Source organism: Schistocerca americana, chromosome 2 (genome assembly GCF_021461395.2).
Source record: "Schistocerca americana isolate TAMUIC-IGC-003095 chromosome 2, iqSchAmer2.1, whole genome shotgun sequence".
Classification (NCBI taxonomy): domain Eukaryota; kingdom Metazoa; phylum Arthropoda; class Insecta; order Orthoptera; family Acrididae; genus Schistocerca; species Schistocerca americana.
In genome coordinates, this window is record NC_060120.1 from 872,562,022 (window position 1) to 872,587,315 (window position 25,294).

Here is a 25,294-nt window from a genome sequence, read left to right on the forward strand (position 1 = left end):
CAAAATTTCGCATATTTTTGTATGGGAGACATACTAAGGTTTTCACCGATCATCGAGCTCTGGAGTTTCTTATGTCAACAAAATTAACTCATGGCAGATTATCACGATGGGCGCTGTATCTACAGGAATTTGACTTTAGTATTGTTTACATACAGGGTTCTTCAAATATTATTGCTGATGCTTTATCACGTGCACCGATGGGTTTGAAACAAAGTGCTGAGGAGGACTGCAAAGAAAACAATTATTGTTTGATGTATATTCAAGGTGTTGCGTTTGAGAATTTTATTTCGTCTTCGCTCCAGGACATCGCTAAGGAGCAAAATAAGGATCCAATCTGGAAGGACATTAAGGAGAAGTGGAGGAGAAAGGAAAGTGTAGCGATTAGACAGTATTATTTAGTTCGCAATGATATTCTTTTTAAACGAAAATCGGTCGACAACTCTGTTTGGATAGTTTGTATTCCTGATGAGTGGGTCAATAAATTGATTTGGTACACACATTTCAATTGTGCACACTTTGGTCCTACAAAATGCTTTCATAAATTACAAGAAAATTGCTACTTCAGTAATATGGAAAAACGTATTCGATCTGTTCTTGCCAAATGCAAATTATGTCAAAAGGCTAAGCCGCCAACTATTTCTCACAGAGCACCGTTGTTTCCTATCGTTCCAGTGAAATTAAAGGAGATGGCTGCGGTTGATTTGTTCGGTCCAGTGGTTCGTTCTACTAATCGTTTTGTGTACATTTTGGTAGCAGTGGAATTAACATCAAAATATGTGTGTTTTACACCTTTACGCAAAGCAACAACTCGTTCAGTATCTAACGCTTTCATCAAACATTTTCTTAAAGAAGTGGGTCATGTTGATAAGGTTATATCAGATAATGGATCACAGTTTCGTTCTAAAATTTGGCTTCGTACTCTACGGCGTCGTAAGATTAAACCAATTTTCATTTCACTTTTTCACCCTCAATCTAACGCTTCAGAGAGATGGATGAAGGAAATCAATAAATTGTGTCGGCTTTATTGTCATCAGAATCACAGAACGTGGGATCAGTATCTTCATATTTTTCAAAACATTCTGAATGAACTCGCTAATGATTCAACTTCTTTACAGCATATACTGATATTAAAAAATAAAGCACCAACAAATCGCATTTCTGAAATCGTTCCTTTTCCGCCTTCACGAAAACTGCGGCATTCAGAAGTTGTCAACCTGGCTCTACGAAATATTGCATCTGCGGCTGCTAGAAGAGGGAAATCAGCTAACCGTCCTGGTCGTTTAAAAACCTTGTCAGTTGGTCAAAAGGTGTTAATTAAATCTCATCGTTTGTCTCACAAAGGAAAAGGCTTGTGTCGCAAATTTTTTCTGCTTTATAACGGTCCATATAGAGTTCGCAAAATTATTCATGATAACACTGTCGAAGTAGAAACTCTTAAATCTCGGCGCTCTAAGGGAATACATCATATATCGAACGTTAAAATTTTTGTGGAATGACATACTATTGAGAAACTAACAGCTACATGTAAACATGTAGAGAATACAAGGATACCACGCTGTGTTTTGGCGGCGGCACATACTCAAAGCAACAGTCAAGTCTGCGCAGCGCACAAGGCAGTCGTCGACCGCAAACAATAACTTCCTACGTCACGCGTACCTACAGCTGATCGAGTGCTCAGTGCGAATGCACTGACAGCCGTAAACAAATACACAGTCTAATTTCTATGATTAAATTCGGTATAAAGCTATAGTGACTAGATAAATTATGTTATTAACGTTCAGTATTTTTCAGGATACAGTTGTATAAAATATTTAAGAACTTCAGGTAAATTCTGTGTGTCTCCGACGTTAAGAGGACTTGCTATGGAGAAAATTTCAGGAAGAATGTAATTTCGAAGAAAAAAGTAATAAACCAAAAAGGTAACTGTTAATTGAGTTTATTTTTCAGGTAACATATTTCCACTTAGGTACGTACTTTAGATGTAATTTGCTGCTCCCGATTACGTGATTCATACTTTGTGCTAAATTTCATGTTTTATGAATTTACTTGTGAAGCGACGTGCTTGCGTACATTAACTGATTTTGACAATGATTGATTAATGAACAGGGTTGTTACTTGTGTATATTATGCATCGCTTGGCTGCACTGCTTTTTCACTGATGTCATATTTTTTTATTATGTGCCTGCTGTGCTTATTTATTTAAATTATAATTGTCACCTGATTAATTGTGCTGACTGTGGTTATGTATGTAAGTTATACTTTGTGATTTATCTGCTTGCGCCTTCATGTTTACTTATTAAGATTACGTATGAACATTTATTTGCTTATGCTGATATGATGCTAATGACCTGTTTATTATGTAAGATATGTATTTGCTGCTTTGCGTATGGATTGCATATTTATACATTTCTGTTTGTTGTCATAACTACTCTTTAATTCGGTATATAGAAATGCTGATGTACGGTGTACAAACATGGAGCTTAGGTCACACTATGGAATTAATTATAGATTGTTTGCTTGGCAGAGCCTCGTTGTAGGGATTGTGCTGCATCCACTTGTTGACATTCTGTTCTCTACTGGTATATTTACTCGCTATTGCATGTTTTGCTTACGCTCAGTGCCTTATATTTTAAGATAAGAAAATGAACTGCTGTAATTCTACGAACGACATTGGTACAAGAAACTTTATTGAAGTCAAATGAGCTGGAGGTTTTATGGAAGCTGTATAAATTTATGCTAATAGAAAGGAAGCTAACGACATGAAATACCAACACTAGGTTTATGTCATTTACAGTTATTACACTGCATTCTTCGTGAGCAATAGAAATAGCAAGTGACACTTGACACAAAAAATACTCCACATGTTTGCTTCTGTTTTGCCATAATTCTTGAAGTGGTGTACACACTGTGAAAAATTACGATCATTCACACTCCGTATTCGTACTTACTTACTGAGAGTTATTCAAACTAAAGGCTGTTAGAGGTCATGTATGCATTTCTTTTGTTTAATGATGGAGAAGGTAACCAAAATGTATCTTATAATTCATAATGAGTAGATTTGAGTCAGATGGATTACACAGAGGTTGTGTGTGGACATTGTGTCTTCGGATTGTATGGAATGATGAATTGAAGTTTGCACTAGGATTATCTGTACTTGTTCGAGGAGACTGACTAGAGGAAAGAGTTGTTATGGAAGTGAAATGATATTGGCGATAAGGTTTATATGTATCGACGTATTGAAGAGGTATTATTGAGACATTGAGATTGTGTGAAGTTGATTATTGGAGTTTTGGTGGACAAGAGGTAAGGCAAATGATATTGATGATAAGGTTTATATGTATAGACGTAAGAGGTATTATTGAAGTATTAAGATTATGTGATGCTGATGATTATTGGAGTTTTGGTGGATAAGAGGTAAAGTAAGTGAGGAGCATATTTTTTTGTTGGTTTATATGGAACAAGGAGGATGAAGATGGCAGACTAGAAAACTCAAGTGGAAGGAAGATTGTCTACATACACACTTTGTTAAATCAATCAGCAGTATATACTTTTTTTTGGAGAGAGGAAGTATTTGCATATCTTGGCACACTGAGAGTTGTTCAGCAACAGTACATTTGATTTGGCTTGGCAAACATTGCTCTTGACATGATGACTATGACGTTGACTAACTATTATTGACTGTTATACATTGCTGCCATTACTACTTGATACACATGTCGAACATCAAATCTTTGACAGAATTGCATTTACACAGTTAACACTATTCAACTACACAGTAGCACTTAAAGTGGATGAAAGATGAGTGAGTGTGTTTTGTGTATTTTCCTTTCCTAATCCCAAATAATTGGTACTGACCTATCACCTAAATATTATTTTATATGTTTGTTGTGGCTTGCACTGACACCGATAAGTATTATAGGTTCACTGATATTTGTGTAATTGTAATAGTTAATATGACAATTATCTGATATCATTGTGTGTTTATTATAATTTGTATATGTAGTGTAAGAGCATTGAGAATAATTTTGTAAAAGCAATTGTGTGTGCCTTCAAACTGTTGTTCGTGCTTGCACCTATTCAACATTGCTGGGTGCCACTTGGAAATGTTTAATTTCTGCTGATAAACTCTGATGAACTGTCTAATTAGTGATAGTGAATATTATGGACTGTTACCTGCACTTGTTCAACATGATGGGTGCCACTTGGAAATGTTTAATTTGTGCTGATAAACTCCGATGAACTGTCTGATTAGTGATAGTGAATATTATCGACTGTTACCTGCACCTGCTCAACATTGCTGGGTGCCACTGTTGGAACTGCTCAACCAGTGATGAGATGTCACTTGTTGATGTCTGCACCTGCTCAACATTACTGGGTGCCACTAATGGAATTGCTTCTACTGAAATAATGTGACTTGTTGCTGTCTGTACCTGTTCAACACTGCTGGGTGCCACTAATGGAACTGCTTCTACTGAAATGATGTCACTTGTTGCTGTCTGCACCTGCTCAACATTACTGGGTGCCACTAATGGAACTGCTTCTACTGAAATGAAGTCACTTGTTGCTGTCTGCACCTGTTCAACATTGCTGGGTGCTACTGATGGAACTGCTTCTACTGACATAATGTCACTTATTGGTGTCTGCACCTGTTCAACATTGCTGGGCGCCACTAATGGAACTGCTTCTACTGAAATGTTGTCACTTGATGGTGTCTGCACCTGTTCAACATTGCTGGGCGCCACTAATGGAACTGCTTCTACTGAAATGATGTCACTTGTTGGTGTCTGCACCTGTTGACCATTGCTGGGTGCCACTGATGGAACTGTTTCTACTGAAATAATGTCACTCGTTGGTGTCTGCACCTGTTGACCATTGCTGGGTGCTACTGCTGGAACTGTCAACTACTTGTTTATTGATATATTGACAAGATTTTATGTGAATATTTGTATAAACTGATTTTTTGTGTATTTACTGTTTATGAAATGTTATGAGACTCTTACCTGCACATATTCGTCATTGCTGACGCTATTGATTGAATTGTTTAACCACATGATACTTGTGTAAACTATTATGTAAAATCACATGTATGCAAGTATTTGTATTCCTTACTGTATTTTATATATTAGGATATGGAACGGTCAGTGCAAAGCCAAAATTTTATCTACTTATGTCATATTTACTTATTAATATTATCTTTTATTTTTGTCTGTATTTTTTTTTTTTTTTTGGACGAATTTGGTGGTATTTTCACCACCAATGCTGGCAAAAATACCATCAATTTCTAGCCCGTGGAGGAGGGGCATATGAAAGGTGGCTACACTGAGCCACAGCGCCAGAGATTGCGCCAAAGAGTATTATTCAGCCGCCTCCACTGACAGTGCTTGCTGAGAAGTCGTGGTGGAGAGTGCTTATTGAGAAGTAGCAGTAGGCAGTGCTTGTTGAGATGTAGCAGTAGCGAGTCGTCGTTGACAAGTTCCCATGGAGAGTGCTTGTTCAGATGTTGTCATATTGTTTTGATGGGCTAGACATCAGATATGGTTGGATTGGGGATGCTGTAATGATCAGAGTGTGCTTTTCGTTAATATATATGAAGGTAAAAAAAATTCCTTTTTTTTGTGTTATTTCAATGTCTTAAACAATAATGCCTCTTGGTCACAGGTTCAGTCAACAAAGAATCTGGCTCGTGTTCTTGTAATAGACTGTATTTCTGGTTTCTATGGGCAATTATAGTATTTCTGTTTTTTTTTAATTACTTCAGTATAAATGGTGTTTAAAATATCTGGTCTTATTGAGGAAGAACCGTGCCAGATGTGTACGTTGAATCACACTTCGACACACAGAACAGCGACACTTGTGCCTTGTTGCTTCGTAGCTTTCATAGTTGCTGGGGACTTAATTAATTAATTGTGTTAACCGAAATTTCCTTTCATTCTTTGTTGATATGCTATGCAGTCAGATTGTGTACAAATACCAGTCAGGGCCAACAGGTTACGAGACTGCGTAACCGGACAGTTAGCTACTAAAAATAAAAAAAGTATTTGCATTCATTAAATTTAATTAAGCCCCCATGCAACGTTTTCATTGATGCACGATTGAATCTCTCTTATCACGTAACCACGGAAACGGTAACTCACCTTGTTCTTGGGTCAACACGAGAACACGAATAGGTTGTTTGCTGCAGAGTCCAATGTTCAACAATGTGTACTGTATTCCAAACACTTGTTCCTGCACTAGCGTTGAATTCTCTTGACATATCTGCCACAGATCACACATCTGTCCTGTTTTACAAAATGTGGTAGTCTACGACCTCTACGTTCTGCGACGAGGCATGGACGCTCAACGCCTTTTCACCTACTCGTGTTTCGTCGACGTTCAAACATTTTGCATGGACGCTCGAGACAGTAACACACAAACAGCCGACCAGTTTCGCCGTTTCAGAGATGATTGTTCTCAGTCGCCGGATCATAACAAACAAATGTTCAAAATGTGTGTGAAATCTTATGGGACTTAACTGCTTTAAGGTCATCAGTCCCAAAACTTACACACTACTTATCCTAAATTATCCTAAGGACAAACACATACACCCATGCACGAGGGAGGACTCGAGCCTCCGCCGAGATTAGCTGCACAGTCCATGACTGCAGCGCCGCAGACCGCTCGGCAAATCCCGCGCGGCCGGATCATAACAATTTGCCGTTTGTCAAAGTAGCTTAAGTCAGTTGATTTCCCCGCTTGCAGTCCCTATTTTCGTTGAAACGAATCCCAATTCATGTCTGCTCCGCTTGCACACGTAGTTTCCTTACGCGGTGGCCAATCGTCAAAACGTTTCGGTTCATCCGTGTATTTACAAAATCGCTGTGCGTCACATTTTCACATCATGAAAGTACGTTGTGCACTCTTCAGAGTCCACTCTCGTTAACCGCAAACGCTAAAAAGCGCGTCACTTAGATATAAACTTATAACAATTTTTTCTTCTTGTAATCTCCTGGAGGGCGAAAGCTTCTTTACACAGATGCCTCTTCCGCAACATTCGGGACGTCTTAGAGAAACGCATAAAAGTGAGATAAAGAAACCGCTCCCTTACAAACTGATGTTAGTACCTATGTAACCTTCAGTGTCATTGCCTTGTTAAGACTATGAGACTGGTGATATTGTGACGTAAATCAAACTGAATATGTATCCACAATCACCGGCTGATTGTAAGGCTATTTCAAAATTAGCTGCACCACATCTGCTCGTGTATTTCGTATTTTTTTAATGAAATCATAAACATCGCAAAAATTGCTTCTATTCTCCTGTTTACTGCACAATGCGCCAAGTCCCAAATTGCTGTGGAGAACAGGCTATTTTTGCAAAAGTGAATTATTTAATGTTCAATTTCTTTTTCAGAAAGCAAAATGGCTCCGCTGGTTCTTTACAACCATCCCTTGAGCCCTCCATGCCGTCTGGTACGAGTGATCGCTGGTATCATCGGTGTTGATCTCAAAATAGAGGATGTAAATGATGTCTACAAGGACCTGAAGACGCCTGAAATGTTGAAGGTAAACTGTGTACTACTATTTACCTAAATTACCTACTTCATTATTTATTGAGCGCAAGAATATGCTTTCACAAACGTTCGAGGATGAGAGTTTATATGGAAGAAAACTATTTTAATTGCTTCCGATGAGCAAAGGAAATTTCATGGGAAACTTCCAGGTATTAGCTTTAAGTTGTGTAGGGAATTAATGGAAAACATCTCTCTGTATGGTCTCCCAAATAGCAGTCCAATGCCACACTGCCTCCCCTCCTCGCTGGTATGCTTTAGATGAGAAAATGCTCGTAAACTCTATCATTAGCTTTGACACCAGCGGACTTCTTTCCGTGGGATCATCATAGGAATTTGGTTTTGGTTTATTCTAATTACGTGCAGATGGTGAAAGATCACATGCTTTGCGTTTTAATGACATTCAAGTTTTTCAGCCAAAAAGCAGATATATATAGATGCACTTGCTGCGTGTGTGCTGAAAGTGGACATATCACGCCATCACCACTGTAACAGTGAGTAATTACAGAATGTTTTGGTGGCTAAGTGGGCATTTGTTAGACTAAATATTCAAATGTGTGTGTTGCAATGCTGAGATGGTACAAGAGCTTTTTTTCTGTTATTTTTCGGTTCTTTCACCTCTGGCAGTGTTTCGTAGATTTTGTAAACGTTTCTTTGGTTCTTGTGTACCAATGTGCACAGCTTTTATTAATTCACAGTTTAAACAGACATAGAACAACGGTCAAATTCAGAAAACCTGAACGCACTGGGTAGGCAGCAGCGAGCGAACTTTACTGTGGAAGAATAAGCCGGAATCTCCGTATATCCTTACGAAGTCATTATCAGCACTGAAGGTAAAACTCTATATGGCAATCTGTAGCCCAATCCAGAGTCGAGCAGCCAGGTTCCATTGCGTCATGAGGATGACGTCAGAAATCTTCGCTTGGCAAGCACAATGTCAGGGGAGCTCTTGCCCGCTGCTTATAAAGGCATTTTGGGCTCGAAGTAGCGGGACCAAGTGAGTCACTACAAGCGACCCTATCGTCAGTTGCATGAACTGCAACCTGTTTGACTCGATACGTCGATATCTTATGTGGCAGAATCAATGTCGTTACCCGTGAAGAGTAGAAAACTGGGGCGTGCTTCGGAGTCAACGTAGAATGTATATCCCCCTTTAAATCGATGGATAAGTCGATTCAGTGCTTGGAGGATGCCAAGACAAGGAACTGGGGTTCTTATTTTGAAGCCAACCTTCAGGAAAAAAACCGCAGTGCGCACTTGTTTGAAGTGTAACAGCTACTGCTGTCACTTCAGTTGCTCCTACCGCGTCGTCATACACAGGGTGTTCGGATATTCCTGTTACAAACTTCCTGGACGTGTAGTGAGTAAATAATATTTTGAATGGGAACCCATGTCCGGAAACGTATCATTTCCGGTTTACGACGGTTTAAGTTCAGATATGTAACGCGTCCACGTGTGCTGAGGAAAAGAGAAAACTCTCGGTGTTGCTTGTCTTGGTATGTCATAGGGGGACAGGATCATGTGTTCTACTCCTTGTGGGGTCGAAAGCAGAATTTACTTAAGGAGACTCGTGTAGAGATGGAGAAAGATCCGATGGCACGAGTTCCGGCCGCTGCGCCGCAAACAGAAGGGACCCAGGTGGCATGGAGAGTGTGTACCAGAACATGTTTCGTAGGTACAATGTCTGTGACAACGTCGGTGGTCGCCACATCGGGCCGCTGTTGAAATGTGTGTCAGTGCCGTTGCGTATGTACAATATGCGGTGTTTCTTTTTCGTTTTGGAATAATGTAAGGACTTGATGTTTACGTTTTAATACAAATGTGCTTAAGTGATAAATAAGTGTTTTATTATGTTCGCTTTCGAATTATTACCTAATAAGTCTGCTGAGTCGCGCCTAATTCAAATCCTCAAGCAGAAGTGGACGAGTTTAGCACCTGAACTGAAACGTCGCAGGACGTTACGTTTTCAAACGTGGGCTCCTATTCAAAATATTATTTGCACACTCCGCTCTACAAGTCCTAGAAGTTTGTAAAGGGAATTTCCGAGCACTCTGTAGGTCCCCAGACGTAAGTCTAGTAATGTCTGAGCTTTAATTCCTAATTAAAAGAAATACGTTTTCATGTACTTGTTATTCACAGAAGTTCAGTAATGTAGTTTCTGAGACTTCTGTGTAAAATTAATAAGACCTATAACAACTAAGGCGACTGAAGATGGTAAGGTTACAGAATCAGTTTCTGTCTGCTTGTTAACCGAGCACACTGCAATATACAAGATGAATACGAACTCCGTAGACAAAATTGTGGACTTGTTCAGGAGTATTTGCTGAATATTTTGATACAATGCAGCAGTGGCCTTCGGTAGCTCATTACAGAGTAATTGCGTCTCTTTTGATTTCTTACCCCCGTATATCTTTGTGTCTGAATGGCGCTTAAAAATCTACCCAATAGCGGAAAGATCTACGGTACACGTTATGTGTCTTGTCTATAAAGTAACTTGTTCCATTCAGTCACAGTACTCTTGACCCCCAGCCTGGCATTCAGACTGCTCGGTTCTGTTTCGCTTTTTTTTCCAGACAGTTATAGTTGTGCATTGACAGTAATACACAGGAGTATGGATAGGTTTACTGATAAGGAGTTGGCCGATATGGACTTCGTGTGTGGGTGCACTGAATACAGTGGAAGAGCGGCAGAACGATACTGCGCTGAGCTGTTGCCAATGCGGCGGCAACTGCTACACACTACTGACAGTTGCACGCCACAGTACTTTTGCATATTCTGAGAGTTGTTGATTTACTCTGTGCCATGTGTTGAACATTTTGGTGATTGCTATTAGAAACTTTTGAATGTACGAGGAGCGTTCAATAAGTAATCTAACACATTGGTTTCCTAAGAGCATGTTGGTTTTGTTCAGGATTTCAATAAACCGCATTATTCCTCACTCTCTTAGCTACAGAGCCCAATATTTCAACACGACCTCCGTTCAGTGCGACGGCCTTACTAGGAGGGCATGTATGCTCGCACGTTACCACTCTACTGGTCGACGCCGGATCCAAAGTTTGCTTCATGTAACCTCCCCATCGCTAACGTCCTGCTTCTCGCGTAGTGCATACTCCATTGGGCCAATCAGTTGAAAGATGGAAGGTGCAAGATTAGGGCCTTAGGGTGCATGAGTTGGGTTACTCTCTGGTATGCAGATTTGTTCGCATTTTTGTGGCGTTGAACACACTGAAGTCGTTTCTTCAGTTTCCTAAGTGTAACACAATAACTTCAGAGTTGATAGTTGCACCATGCGGAAGGACATCAAACAGAAAACCGTCGCCATGACTTTACCGACTAAGGGAGCGTCTTTGAACTTTTTTCCAGACGGGAGATGATGTGGCGCCACTCCATGGGTTGCCGTTTTCTTTCCGATTGAACATGATGAACCCATGTTCATGTGACGATTTCCGACAAAAAATGTCACTATCAGCCTAGTAACGGGCAAGCACTTTGCAAAATCCCCTCGCTTCTAAACTGATACTGTTATTACTCAGCTTAGCCGCGAGTCCGTATAGGGTGATATATGTGACGTACAGTATGACTGGTCAGCATTTCCACCCGGAATTTGCGAGTGTAAGTCGGACCTTTCTTGATCCGCCTTGGTGGGTCGTGTCATCGGATTTCCTCCTACCTGTGCGCGGTGCAGCTCTCGTAAATGTCGTCCCCTGTAGATTCTTCATTGGCGCATTGGATGTCTCTGTCGGTGGAAGATAATTATCTGAAATTGCTGTCCATCAACTTTGGGGTATTTATTTACTCGAAATTAACATTCAGAATGCCGTAATATCACTTTTATTCCTATTGAGTGAAACACTCATGTCAGAAACTACTCGTAACCGAGAGCATGGCTACCATCGAAAAAGACAGGAAGAGCTCTTATCTTAACGCCGACTGCCGACTTTGGCGCGCAGTCCGTATCTTTTACTAGTTTCGCCATAGTTCGTGGATTTCCGATCAAGTTCGTACTTACTAAGATATGCATTTGTTAATGAACGGGTGTGAAGTTTAACGAGGCAAAATTATGGTAAATAGTTTTAAACATCCAGAGGCTTCTCCTAGTATTCATGTGGTCATAAATGACTCTAATTATTAAATATAAAAAAACAAAATAGGTGACTTTGGCGCCAAGATGGCGGTACTTCCGTCATGTATATTTCCCAGGCTAACGCTTGTTGCTACGGTCCAGCGCCGAACCCAACCCCATTACGCGCGACATATGATCGCTTCGTCACCTAGCCAGCCACGGTGGGAAATGCTCTCCAATTCATGGGCGGTTACGGACTTCAGCACATCCTAACTTTCGTGAATACATCAATGAGAAACAATAATTTATTAAAACTGGTAAAAATGTCTTCCTCACGTAAGAGGCACCTTAGAAGTTCCACACAGATGGTCCTTCGTGCTCCCTATAGTTTTCTGTTAGATGGCGAGGTACGCAGTGGGTACACACTTCCAGAACACCAGCTGGCGCACGAGTGCGTCAGCACTACCAACAGAGATGTCCAGCTGGGCAGCGAGGTGTTTGGTTGCGATCCGTCGACCACGTTCCTACATTGGATGAGTCACAGCTGTGTGCGACCGACCGGCACACGGGAGGTTGGACAAGTTTGCACGACCTTGCGATGATGATATTCGCCTTGCCCGACGACTCACCGTGCTTTTGTTCATTCCCCGGTTTCCACAGATATTCTGCAAGTATCGATGAATATCTGCGATGCCCTGGTTTTGCACCAAACGAAACTCAATGACAGCTGTCTGCCTGGAACGCACCTCCGTTATAGGCGGCATTCCGAAGGCCAACGCATAGCGCATCCACCATCGGAACGTCATGGTACTGTAGTGGCCGAAGCACGAATATTCCACGATGTCCCACAACAAATTCCAAATTTGCAATCGAAATTGGCCGAGAAAGAAATGCGTTGCGTTACTTACTGAAAACCTCTCCGTTTTCACTGAGACAAAGGTAATTTGAGTAACAAGCTGTATAAATATTAATTAAATTATTGTTCTGTAAGGTTCCATCGGATACCACGGGGTCCTTATAACAGAATTAGCAGAAAACGTCCCTGAACCGTCTCCAAAATTGTGTGAATGGCGTTTGCGTTCAGCCTGCATTACGACCAGTTTCTGTTATCATGCTCGTGTTGTGAGTGATGATATTAACAATTTCTGCAGGGAACGTAGTAAGTACTTGCTATCTGGTAAACCGATATGTCAGTACGTACACTACTGGCCATTAAAATTGCTACACCAAGAAGAAATTCAGATGATAAACGGGTATTCATTGGACAAATATGTTATACTAGAACTGACATGTGATTACATTTTCACGCAATTTGGATGCACAGATCCTGAGAAATCAGCACCTAGAACAACCACCTCTGGCCGTAATAACGGCCTTGATACGCCTGGGCATTGAGTCAAACAGAGCTTGGATGGCGTGTATAGGTACAGCTGCCCATGCAGCTTCAACACGATACCACAGTTCATCAAGAGTAGTAACGGGCGTATTGTGATGAGCCAGTTGCTCCGCCACCATTGACCAGACGTTTTCAATTGGTGAGAGATCTGGAGAATGTGCTGGCCAGGGCACCAGTCGAACATTTTCTGTATCCAGAAAGGCCCGTACAGAACCTGCAACATATGGTCGTGCATTATCCTGCTGAAATGTAGGGTTTCGCAGGGATCGAATGAAGGGTAGAGCCACGGGTCGTAACACATCTGAGATGTAACGTCCACTGTTAAAAAGTGCCGTCAATGCTAACAAGAGGTGACCGAGACGTGTAACCAATGGCAACCCATACCATCACGCCGGGTGATACGCCAGTATGGCGATGACCAATACACGCTTCCAATGTGTGTTCACCGCGATGTCGCCAAACACGGATGCGATCATCATGATGCTGTAAACTGAACCTGGATTCATCCGAAAAAAATACGTTTTGCCATTCGTGCACCTAGGTCCGTCGTTGAGTACACCATTACAGGCGCTCCTGTCTGTGATGAAGCATCAAGGGTAACCGCAGCCGTGGTCTCCGAGCTGATAGTCCATGCTGCTGCAAACGTCGTCGAACTGTGCGTGCAGATGGTTGTTGTCTTGGAAACGTCCCCATCTGTTGACTCAGGAATGGAGACGTGGCTGCACGATCTGTTACAGCCATGCGGATAAGTTGCCTGTCATCTCGACTGCTAGTGATACGAGGCAGTTGGGATCCAGCACGGCGTTTCGTATTACCCTCCTGGAACCACCGATTCCATATTCTGCTAAGTCATTGGATCTCGACCAACGCGAGCAGCAATGTCGCGATACGATAAACCGCAATCGCGATAGGCTACAACCCGACCTTTATCAGAGTCGGAAACGTGATGGTACGCATTTCTCCTCCTTACACGAGGCATCACAACAACGTTTCACCAGGCAACGCCGGTCAACTGCTGTTTGTGTATGAGACATCGGTAGGAAACTTTCCTCATGTCAGTATGTTGTAGGTGTCGTTACCGGCGCCAACCTTATGTGAATGCCCTGAAAAGCTTATCATTTGCATATCACAGCATCTTCTTCCTGTCGGTCAAATTTCGCGTCTGTAGCACGTCATCTTCGTGGTGTAGAAATTTTAATGGCCAGTAGTGTATTTTGATCTTGATGGAGTAGTTGCAGTGTTAATGTAAACAGTGAGATGTTTTGTAATAATAGCTCTGAATATCGCTGTACCTCTCTAAAACCGGGAATGATATACTGCAGTGCTGCCATCCAAACGCTAAAAGATTATTCACACTATTGTAGCTTATTCATCAGAGACATCATTTGTAACGTAATCTGCCTCATTCACTAATTCAAGTTATGTAGATAACAGTATTAATAATGTTCAACATTGCAGGTTCACATGAGTTATATCGTCTTCTCTGTGTAATCATATTGTCCAGGTGTAATTTACGCTAACCATTGAAATTCATTACCTGAAAACTTTGTGCTTTCATCGCTAGAAATTTGGTCAGAGTCACTATCAGCTCTCCATGCACATGAACAAAAGAAAGAAATTTTGAAAAAACTTGTAGCTGAATTTAAGAAATTATACAAGCCCATTTTAAATAATCTAGTAGAGTCCATCCAAATACTCATTTCTCTTTAACTGCCGGAAACTATCGTTCTCGAAAATGTGGGATACATGTTCATGACTCTAGTACTGTTCTCTATAAACCACTTATTTTTCCCTAGAAAGCTCACTTTGTCGACTAAGAGGTTAGCAGGAACAATTGAAAATATTCTCTGGCCTCACAAGCTCTACCTTTGCATATACGAGGAACTGTCCAGACAAAGTGGTAACAAACGTCCCTCTCGTTCAACATTGCTGACCGCAAGTCTGCAGTGTTGGCACTGCGTATTCTCTTTTCAAATATTACACAAGAAAAAAGAAATAACGAATAACAATTTGAAATATAGAACACACAATGGCCTTGCACCAGGAATGAAACATCTCGATTCACATTTGGTCCTATTTAAACAATTCTCGAACTAAGACCTCCGAGAGGTCGGTCACCCTGACTTAACTTGTAGCTCACCTTCACCATGTACCTACTAGTAATTCATTTTTCTAGCAGACATTTCCCATGTTCTAACGTCCAGTGTTGATGATTGACAACTGCAGTAATTAGAAGGTAACCAAAGAATGAGGTGAATAATCTATAGCGGGAATACGGCTCTTGCTTGAATTTTTGTTGTTCACTGGCAGTGAATTGTTGAGGCAATTGTTGCTCAGTAAGACATAAATTTTCTGTTACAATCCTAGTTAGCCGATGACAGCCGAGGCACACACGTTACTGACGACACCATTTGATCCTGACAGCAGTGACTTCACTGTACGGCATACCAATCACCTGCTGCCCATGCAAGACTCATCGCGTATGTTCATATGGGGATGAAATGTGGTACACATCTAACTCCGATTATAAGGACGTCATAAAATGCTATAAAAGGTAGCAGTTAGTGCAACAGCACTGCGAATCCCACACAAATGACTTCATGTTCAACGCCTACATCGAAGTACAACTTTCTTCTGAACAAGATTGTTTGTTACCTTTAATTTCGTTCATCTTTGATGTATCCACGCATTGTAGCAAATGATCGAAATATGTGCAAAGAAGTACATATGGTAGCGTCCACATGTCAAAATAACATTCTCATCATTAATTAAAGTCACGCTTCTTGAATTTGTAAACGAAAATAGGCGGTAGTTATTTTTATAATGAAACATTCGACTTGTTTTCATATTTTGAAGTCATTAGTAATATGGATATTATTTGAATAACTAAACTGACTTCTAACTTTCTTAGTTCAAATTTCCCTCTCTTTATTGTTTTAGATACTACAAACACTAACACTGAATAACCTTTTTGATGTGTTATGTTTTCTCGATCTTTTCAGAAAAATCCCCAACATACAGTTCCTATACTGGAAGACAATGGCCTGTACATTAGTGAAAGGTAGGCATTAATTATGAGTTACAAGTATGCATTAGATCTCTACTCACCATTAGCTAATGACTGATCCAGATGCAGAAACACCTTAAACACTGTTATGGAAACGAAACAGATGTGGATGAAAAGTAATGCTGGATTTCAAACTGTGTTGAGATATTATTTACATTCCAATAGCGATGTTAGAGACAGAGTCTTTATTCAGTCTGATAAGTAATTTTCAAGAAATCCCGTGTGGCTGTTAGAAATCGCGACATTTATCTGACGATCGGAGAGTAAATTACATTCACTTACTATAATATGATAAAATGAACCCTTTATCGGAGAACTGGTGGAGTAGGTACTAGCTCTTTGGTTTTAATAATCCTGAAAACCTAGCAATAAGCTCAGTAAGTTTTTTCCAAGTTCTCAAAAAGGAAACCATCATAAACAAAGTACACTATGCACTAGATAGAAAGATAAGTGATAATAAATTAAATAAACTCGTATCTTAACTTTGGTTTCGTTCTACTTCGCCAATTAAAAAAAAACTCCATTTCACCTGAAACAAATAAAGGAACATGGAGTTACCATGTGTGTTAAATGTTAACATTAAATTAAATTTGAGTAAATTAAAGTTGCGCTAAAAATTTAACGTGTACACATGTGTAATTGTGTACATGGCGGTATTCTCATGTTATGATGACAATGAATTCCATGTGCTAATTTCAGAGGTAAAACAATCTGTAGAAGCGTGGTTATAATATTTTGATTATATTAACGAAATTGTTACACTGCCATTAGTTAAAGCTTGGACGTCGTGAATAATTTAGGAAGTAAAGTGGCGCAACCCGTAGATCAATTACCGGAAACTAAGTAAATGTAACATTGAAGTAGTTTTATTGTGTGACGCTACTGCTGGTTTCCTAGTGAGGCATGTAATGATCCAATGGCCGCATCACATTTATCTGTATTAGTTGGTTGCAACATTGTCTACTATCGTGATGGCACTGTGGCTGTTGCAGCATTTTCCGTAATCGTACTCTACTACCAAGCCAAAGTTTCCCGCAGAAACAATTTTCACTACAATCTGGGCCTTCAGAAAGCCCATCAGAAAACGTTTCAGTTCAAGCTCTCAGCAGGTTTCCACAAATCCATATTAAGCTATCTCACAATGTGTTAGAATGTACAGTGATATGTCTGAGCTTGTATGTCACTAATATTTTGCTGCCTTGTTGACAGCCGCGCCATTGCCATGTACCTCGTCTCGAAGTATGCGAAGGATGACTCTCTCTACCCGAAGGATATAAACAAACGTGTTCTCGTCGACCAGAGGTTATTTTTTGATCAAGACTTGTACCACAGAATGTCGAATGTTTTAGTAAGTATTATGTCATTAATCTTCTTAAAAATGGATTCTCTTTATTAACTTAACACACAGACACACACACACACACACACACACACACACACACACACACAGACACGCTTTGCCTCTGTCAGAAACTGCACCTTTTTTTGTATTCTATATGATATGGTTCACATTTTCGTTCTGGTTTTACCTTTGTGCTTGATTATTTCTGCTTGCGAGGAAATTAGAACTATACTGTTTGATATTAGGGTTTATGCCGATAAGGTTTGCGTCCTTTACGGTTACTCGTCGCGATATCCACATAGTGTTAGAATGAGAAGTCTCTTCACTCACCAGTCTTCGTTTGAGGATGCCAACTAGCTTGCTTGCACACTAGGTTCATGAGCACACGAGGGGGTATCAGGATGTTTATAATCGGAATGTCCTTGATCACTTCCAACGACATATGGGTCATTGGAATCTGCAAGTATCAGTGACTCCTGAACCTTTTAATTTTTTACAGAAGGCTTCTAAGGCAAGGAACACGTGACTTTTAGCTGTCACTAACTGTAACTCTCTATTTACCAGCAGTAAGTCCACAGTAACCGTGATCGAGATTACATTAAAAATTACTGTCTATAGATGAGTAATGTCGGTGAACAAATCCTCAAATCATAGATTTAAAATATCAGTGCCTAATAATGAACAATCCCAGGCTCACCATATCTGTCAAACATCAACGAATAACTGGGGCACAAGTCCGGAAAAACATTCGCACTTCGGTATTGTCTACAAACATCAGAGCTATATGTTATGCCATAGTCTAGGAAACATTACCAGAACCTGAAAGTAAATTTGAACTTAAACTGATGCCGGGGCCATTTTGTAATCCTTGCCATTTCCAACAATTTTTTTGTGAAGAAGCTAAGGAAGACGGACGAAAATATGGAAACACCTAAAACACATTACCATTCCCAATACTGTGTAGGAAAACCGTTGGCACTCAAAACTACTTCCAGTCGTCTTGGAATCGATAAATAGAGGTTCCGTCTGGTTTTCAAATTCCAATGGAATCGTATACCATTCTCCCTGCAAAATAGTGGCAAGCTTAGGTAGCAGTAATGGAGGTGGATAGCGATCAGGCGCCATTCTCTCCCAAGCAGATCACAAAGACTCAATAATATTCAGATCTGGTGACGGTAGCGGGCAGGGAAGATGCAACAGTTCATCCTCGTGCTCACACAACCAGTCCTGAGCGATGCGAACTGTCTCAACAGCGGCCCTGTCGTCTTGGGACACAGCACAACCATTGGAGAACAAACACTCTACCATAGGATAGACTTTAACATCCAGAACTGTCTCATAATCCTTGGCAGTAATGCGATCTTGCAGAGAACGCATGGGGCTCATGGAATACCGCGATATGGTTGCCCAGATCATCAACGACTCCCCACCATGTTTCACTCTTGGGACGTAAACGCGGCCAAAATTTGGATACCGTGTGCAACGGGACCAATCCGACCAAATTACATTCTTGCACTGCTCAATATTCCAGGATTTATGACTTTCGCCCCATGTTTTCCTCTTACGAGCATTTGCATCACTAATGAGTGGTTTTGAAATTCCAGCTCTCCCTTCAACTCTCTGCTTTGGAACAGACCTTCAAGTTTGTTTGGTGACGAGAGGATTTGTGAGTGCGACATTCAGCTCTGCACCGACTTTTGCAGCTGTCGTCTTTTTTTTTCTTACAATCCTCTTCAATAACTATGCGCCACTGTCACCCAACATACACTTTCGTCCGAGTTGTGACTTAGCGAATAATGTTTTTCCGCTTTCCATGTATGCGATACAAATTGTCTATATGATCCCTTTGAAAACACCGAACACTTCGGCTATCTTGGTTATGGAAGCACCCACCGTACGAGCACCAACAATTTGATCTCGTTCGAATTCACTTGGCTCAGACGTCGTAAAGCACTCACAACTACACATTACACCGTTCTGACCATGACTGACACTTGTAAAGTGTTGAGGACATTCTAAAACTGCCGTTCGTGGTCAAATACAACAGCGAAACTTGCAGGTTTGGATAGCATTTGCATTTATCTTCTAGCATGCATTTCTCGCTGTGTGTCCATACAGTCTTAAGCCTTTCTGGCATAATAAATGTGTCACAAGGGCTTGCAACTGGGTGACGAGACGCGAATGAGCCACCGAGCCAGGTTTTGGCATAAAGTCAGGGACGTGCACTGGCAGTATCCACTGGAAAACTCACCTGAAGATGAGTGAATGGTTGTCAGCCTGAATATCGTGAAAAGGTGTCGACATCGTCGGAATATAACCCCGAAACATCATGAAATAATAAACGAATTGGCAATGACGGAAAGGGTGACACCCCTCAACAGATTGTATCAGGATCCTGCTACGACTAGACTGAAAGTTAGCTATATCCAAGCGCAAAACATCAAGATGCATTTTCTCGGTCGCATTCTGCGCCACACTCCACTGGGCCTGAGGGGGCCCAAACCCCTTCTAAAATTCGTTTGGGGGAGCGGAGCCTCTCACCCCCCCCCCCCCCAATAATTTAAGAAAATTATTAGTTATATTAAGCTTTGTAAAATCACAAAATTATGTTGGAATTTTTCTTTTTCTTCTTTGATGATAGTTACCTTATGAAATAAATTCAATAATGTGTTAAAATAAATAATTATTATGGTAGTAAGCAGGTTAACTGAAAACAAGTGGTGTGAATCATGACAGTGTTACAGTGCAGCGCGAGCACTTAGAATTTGTCCTGGTGTGCGAATCTTCGGGTAAAGTCTGGCGCCGGCGGGCCAGCGCTGCGGCCGCGGCGACATCCAAAGGACGGGAGCAGAAGCGCCTGGAACCCTCTGCCTCACGTCACCTTGACGCTTGAGACATTACGACGCCGCGGCTATATAAAACCCACCCTCCTGTTGTAGTCATTCAGTGTGGATACTTTCGTTCAGTGCATGTTGCAGACGTGTGTACTGTTCCGACTTTAGTGCCTAGTGGAGTATTTCGTTTGACTATATTTTATTCCTTTATTTTAGTCTCTTAGTGTATTGTGAATTAAATTTGCAATGAATAAATTTGTTAGGAAAAAGGCGTGCTTGGAAGTTGATGATAGTGCAAGTCAACCTCCAACAATTATTGTATCGTCAGTTGCTTCGTCGTATTCAGGCGAGAACTGTTCACAGCCGAAACCTGGACAATCCGGTAAGGGGAGATTTCTAAAGTATTGGTTGATCAAGTATACTTGGCTATAATATGAAGCATCTACCGAAAATGATTTTTGCAAAACTTGCAAAGAGGCAGATGCTAAAAATCTATTACAAATTTCTTCAAAAATAGAAGTTGCATTTACTTCCGTAGGGTTTTCTAACTGGAAAAAGGCTTTGGGAAAATTCCGTCTTCATGAAAATATGTTTACACATAAAGAAGGTGTTCTGAAACTAAATTCTATCACTAACCAAAGTGTGGCCTCCCAATTGAATGAATAGTGAGATAGTGATACGAAGAAAGGCCGATTAGTTCTGGAGACAATTTTTACTACCGTCGAATTTCTATGCCGACAAGGACTAGCAATTAGAGGGCACCAAGATTTAAACTCAAAATTTTTCAATTGTTGGAAATCCAAAAGAATTACATATCTAAGTTTAAAGATTGGTTAGGGCGTTCGGGGTATAAGTGAACGTCCCACGACATTCAAATCAAGTTCATTAATCTATTAGAAAAGTCTGTGTTGAGAAAGGTATTGGCTTCAATCAAGAAGACTGTACATTTTTCTATTATGGTTGATGAAACAAGTGACTCTTCGATTCACGAACAAGAGTCATTTTGTATTCGTACTCTTGATGATTCCATAATCATCAACAAAGACTTTATTGGTTTAAACGAGACCCCCAACACTGAACCACAAACACTGTTTAGTATTTTAAAAGACGTTTTTGCTTGTCTTGATTTTTCAAGTGCTGTGATGGTGCCTCGAATATGAGAGTTGAGTTCAAAGGACTAAAAAAGTTAGTTTTGTATCTACATCCAAAAGCACCTTATGTGATATGCACCACTGACAGTTTAGACTTGGCAGTTGTAAACAGTCTCCGCCATCTTAGGTCTAAGACGGATATTATGGCTTGAGCCAAGGACTTAATAAACACCGTAAGGGGATCCAACAAAAGGATGGGTCTTTTTAGAAGCATACGCTGTCAGAGTGGCAACGACCAAGCTGGTCTACCATTCCATTGCCCGACTCGAGGGACTAGGCGAGCTTCTAGTATCTTGAGAATATTGAAAAACTTTGAAGAACTTCTAGAGTTTTTGGGAACATTTTCTGCAGAGGACAAAAGAGAGGCAGGCTACCTTGAACCAATGTTACAATTCAAGACTTATTTCGGTTTACATCTTTATTGCCATGCACTGAACGCGGTAGAGGATGTCAATGAAAAATTTCAGTGCCCTCATGTGTTGCTGATCTGGGAAAAATATATGAGGGCTTGATTTGTATATTGAATGGAAGGCGTGATAGTTCTGAACACTTTTGGGCATTGTGTTTAAAAGAAAAACCTTCACAAGTTGGTGATCCTTCGCTTCCTCGGAAACGAAGTACGAGTATACCAAAGAAGTATGAAAACAACGAAGCCAACTCACCACACACTTTCAAAACCCCAAATGAATACTACAAAGCTATTTACATTGCAGTTTGTGAAATGGTGTAATCTTGCATTACTGAGCGGTTTGCTTCAACTAGACTCACATAGATCATTGCAGTTGAACAAGAGTGCTTGGCTTTTAGTAAACAGAGTTGAGACAAATTTGGAAAAATCAGCTGAGTTTTTCAGTAATGACCTAGACATTGAGAGACTGCGCTTACACTTGAATATGTCTGACTATATCGCTAATAAAAAAACAACTGGTCGTAAAAAAACATGCGCGATGTAAGAAAGTAGATTACACTAGAGCCTCCAGTTGGAGAAATATTGTGTGAAGTAGTGAAGCGCATTAAGCTTCTCCAAGTAGTTCCAATCACGACAGCAATAGCAGAATGGTCATTTAGCTCCCTTAGATGTCTGAACTCATATCTCCGATCAGCAATGAGACATAAGCGATTGAACAATTTGGCTATTCTTCATGCCCACCGAGATGTTTTGGATGAATCTGATATTCGGCCAATCATCAACGACTTCATATTCAGTAATCCAATCAGATGGTCGACATTTGCACTTTCTTAAAGACACTAGCCCTAATAATGGCATTTAGAGCAATATTAAAAATCTTTATACAACAGAGAATTAAATACATACATAATGTTGAATTCTCAGTTTCGAAATATTAGTACTAGTTTAGTACTTTATTAGTTGTTTTCAACTACTTAAATATTTTTAGGGTGTAAGACCCAATTAAAACTCGATATTTACACAATTTTTGACTGAAAGTGTTGTGACTTGGCAAGACAACCAAGCCACTCTGAGGAAGCCGAAAGGCACTCGTTTAAGCTCACGCAGGCTGGCGTCAGGTCTGGAACAGTTAAAGGAATAGAGACCAGCAAAAAAGGTACGTAGCTTCTGGAGTACTTAACTTTAATCCATAATTGGTGAACATCGGTCTGACGGTACATTCATCACAAGATAAATAGCAAATGATAATGGCGCCTTGCTAGGTCGTAGCAAATGACGTAGCTGAAGGCTATGCTAACTATCGTCTCGGCAAATGAGAGCGTAATTTGTCAGTGAATCATCGCTAGCAAAATCGGCTGTACAACTGGGACGAGTGCTAGGAAGTCTCTCTAGACCTGCCGTGTGGCAGCGCTCGGTCTGCAATCACTGATAGTGGCGACACGCGGGTCCGACGGATACTAACGGACCGCGGCCGATTTAAAGGCTACCACCTAGCAAGTGTGGTGTCTGGCGGTGACACCACATTCCTCCCCCGCAAATCGGCGTACGGTTGTGTTATAAGGTTTCCGCCCGCCGTGGGGAGGACCCCATGTTGACGTATGCGACGAGGTGGGGAGCCTAACAATAGGCGAGGGTGTGCCACCCGCACCCTGCCATTCGGCCCGAGGGGAGCTAGGAAACGCCTGAAAACCTACTCCATGGTGCACGCCAACATGTGGTGTATGCGCCCGTAGAGAGACAGGAGGGGCCGAAGGGTCGACCTCCATCGGGTCGGGGCACCCGACGGGCGAAGACGACATATGGTCCGGCGCGGGCAAGAGTTCCATGTCGGAGGACAACTGGTCACGGGATACGATCGGCGGCGCGTGACCCAGGGAGGCGCCCGGCGGTTGCAGCGACGCGTCCACGGCGGGCGTCGCCGGCGGGAGAACAGGCGGCGGCGGCGGCGCGTCGCCATGGGGCAAAATGGAAGGCAGCGTCGGTAACACCTGGGGCTGAGGCGAGCCAGTAGATGGGTCCCCAGGGCGCTGACCGGACGGCACCGTCGCTGAAAGCAGACGGGGAGCGGCAGAACCCGTACGACGACAGAGGCGCAGCTGATTGAGATGCCGACGCACCTCACCAGAGGCCCCCAAAACCAGATACATAGCGCGGCCGAGGCAGCGAAGAATGCGCCCTGCGAGCCAACGCCGTGAACCTCGATAGTTGCGATAGTATACAGTCGCAAAAGCAGGTGTCTGCCGCTGCACAGGAACCTGATGCGGCGGATGTAGCAAAGACAGGATCGGCAGCTGTGGCTGTAGCTACACGACGAAAATCAATCGGAAACGATTCGACCATGTCATCGGTTGCCGAATCAATGAACATACAAGCAAGTTCGGAGGAATTGAATGCTCTATCCACAACAACAGGCAAACGGGACAACGCATCGGCGTTTCCGTGCTTAGCAGTGGACCGATACAAGAATGAATTTCTGCGCTGTACGTGGAGGTACAGGCTTGGTCGGATGAAAAAGCGATGTCAAAGGTTTGTGTCTGTGATGATGGTAAAGTGACGACCATACACGAAATCATGAAACTTAGTAACACCAAATACGAGAGCCAATGCTTCTTTCTCGATCTGTGAATAATTTCTTTGTGCAGACGAGAGCAATTTGGACACAAAGGCAATAGGGCGATCGTGCGAACCATCTTTGTGCGCAAGCACAGCACCGATCCCGAAATCCGATGCATCCACCATCAACAAAAGGGGCTTCCGGGGATCGAATGGCGTAAAACAAGTATCGGAAAGCAACGCCGATTTCAACTGGCGAAAGGCGCGTTCGCATTCCGTCGTCCAGACGAACGAAACACCTTCACGGCGTAAGCGATGAAGCGGAGCTGAAATGGAAGAGGCGTGGCGCACATATTTATGGTAATAATTTATTTTTCCCAGCACACTCTGTAGCTGCTTCAAATTCTGCGGCGAAGGCAAGTCTTGTATGGCACGAAGGTGCGTGGGACTGGGATCTATGCCTTGAACACTGAGTACATGTCCCAGGTATGGCAAATCACGAGCAAAAAACACACATTTGTCCTTCCACAAGCGAAGACCATTTTCTCGCAAGACCTGAAATAATGTTCTGAGATTGGCCAAATATTCTTCTTCCGTCTTTCTGGAGATCACAATATCGTCCAGATAATTTGCTGCAGTAGGGACCGACGCACAAACAGTTTGTAGATATTGCTGAAACAATGCAGGGGCGGATGCACACCCGAATGGCAGTCGTTTGAATTGATACAACCCAAGATGCGTGTTAACCACCAAAACGCGCTGGGATTCTTCGTCCACCGATATTTGCAAGTACGCATCTGCTAGGTCCAACTTCGAAAAATATTTACCCAGGCACAGTTTGTCAAAAAGATCTTCTGGGCGGGGTAAAGGAAAAGTTGCAATCACTAGTTGTGGATTCACTGTTGCCTTGAAGTGCACACAAAGTCTCAATTT

At 41.7% G+C, this 25,294-nt stretch overlaps 1 protein-coding gene across 1 annotated transcript in view; it reads left to right on the forward strand.

The window, feature by feature from the left end:
* LOC124596305 (glutathione S-transferase D5-like) overlaps positions 1–25,294 on the forward strand; it is a 61,337-nt gene that overhangs the window by 29,139 nt on the left and 6,904 nt on the right. The window contains exons 2-4 of the mRNA XM_047135408.1: positions 7,390–7,541; positions 16,008–16,066; positions 17,282–17,420. Coding sequence (XP_046991364.1) covers positions 7,398–7,541; positions 16,008–16,066; positions 17,282–17,420 — 342 coding nt within the window. The 5' untranslated portion in view covers positions 7,390–7,397. The remainder of the gene's footprint in view (positions 1–7,389; positions 7,542–16,007; positions 16,067–17,281; positions 17,421–25,294) is intronic.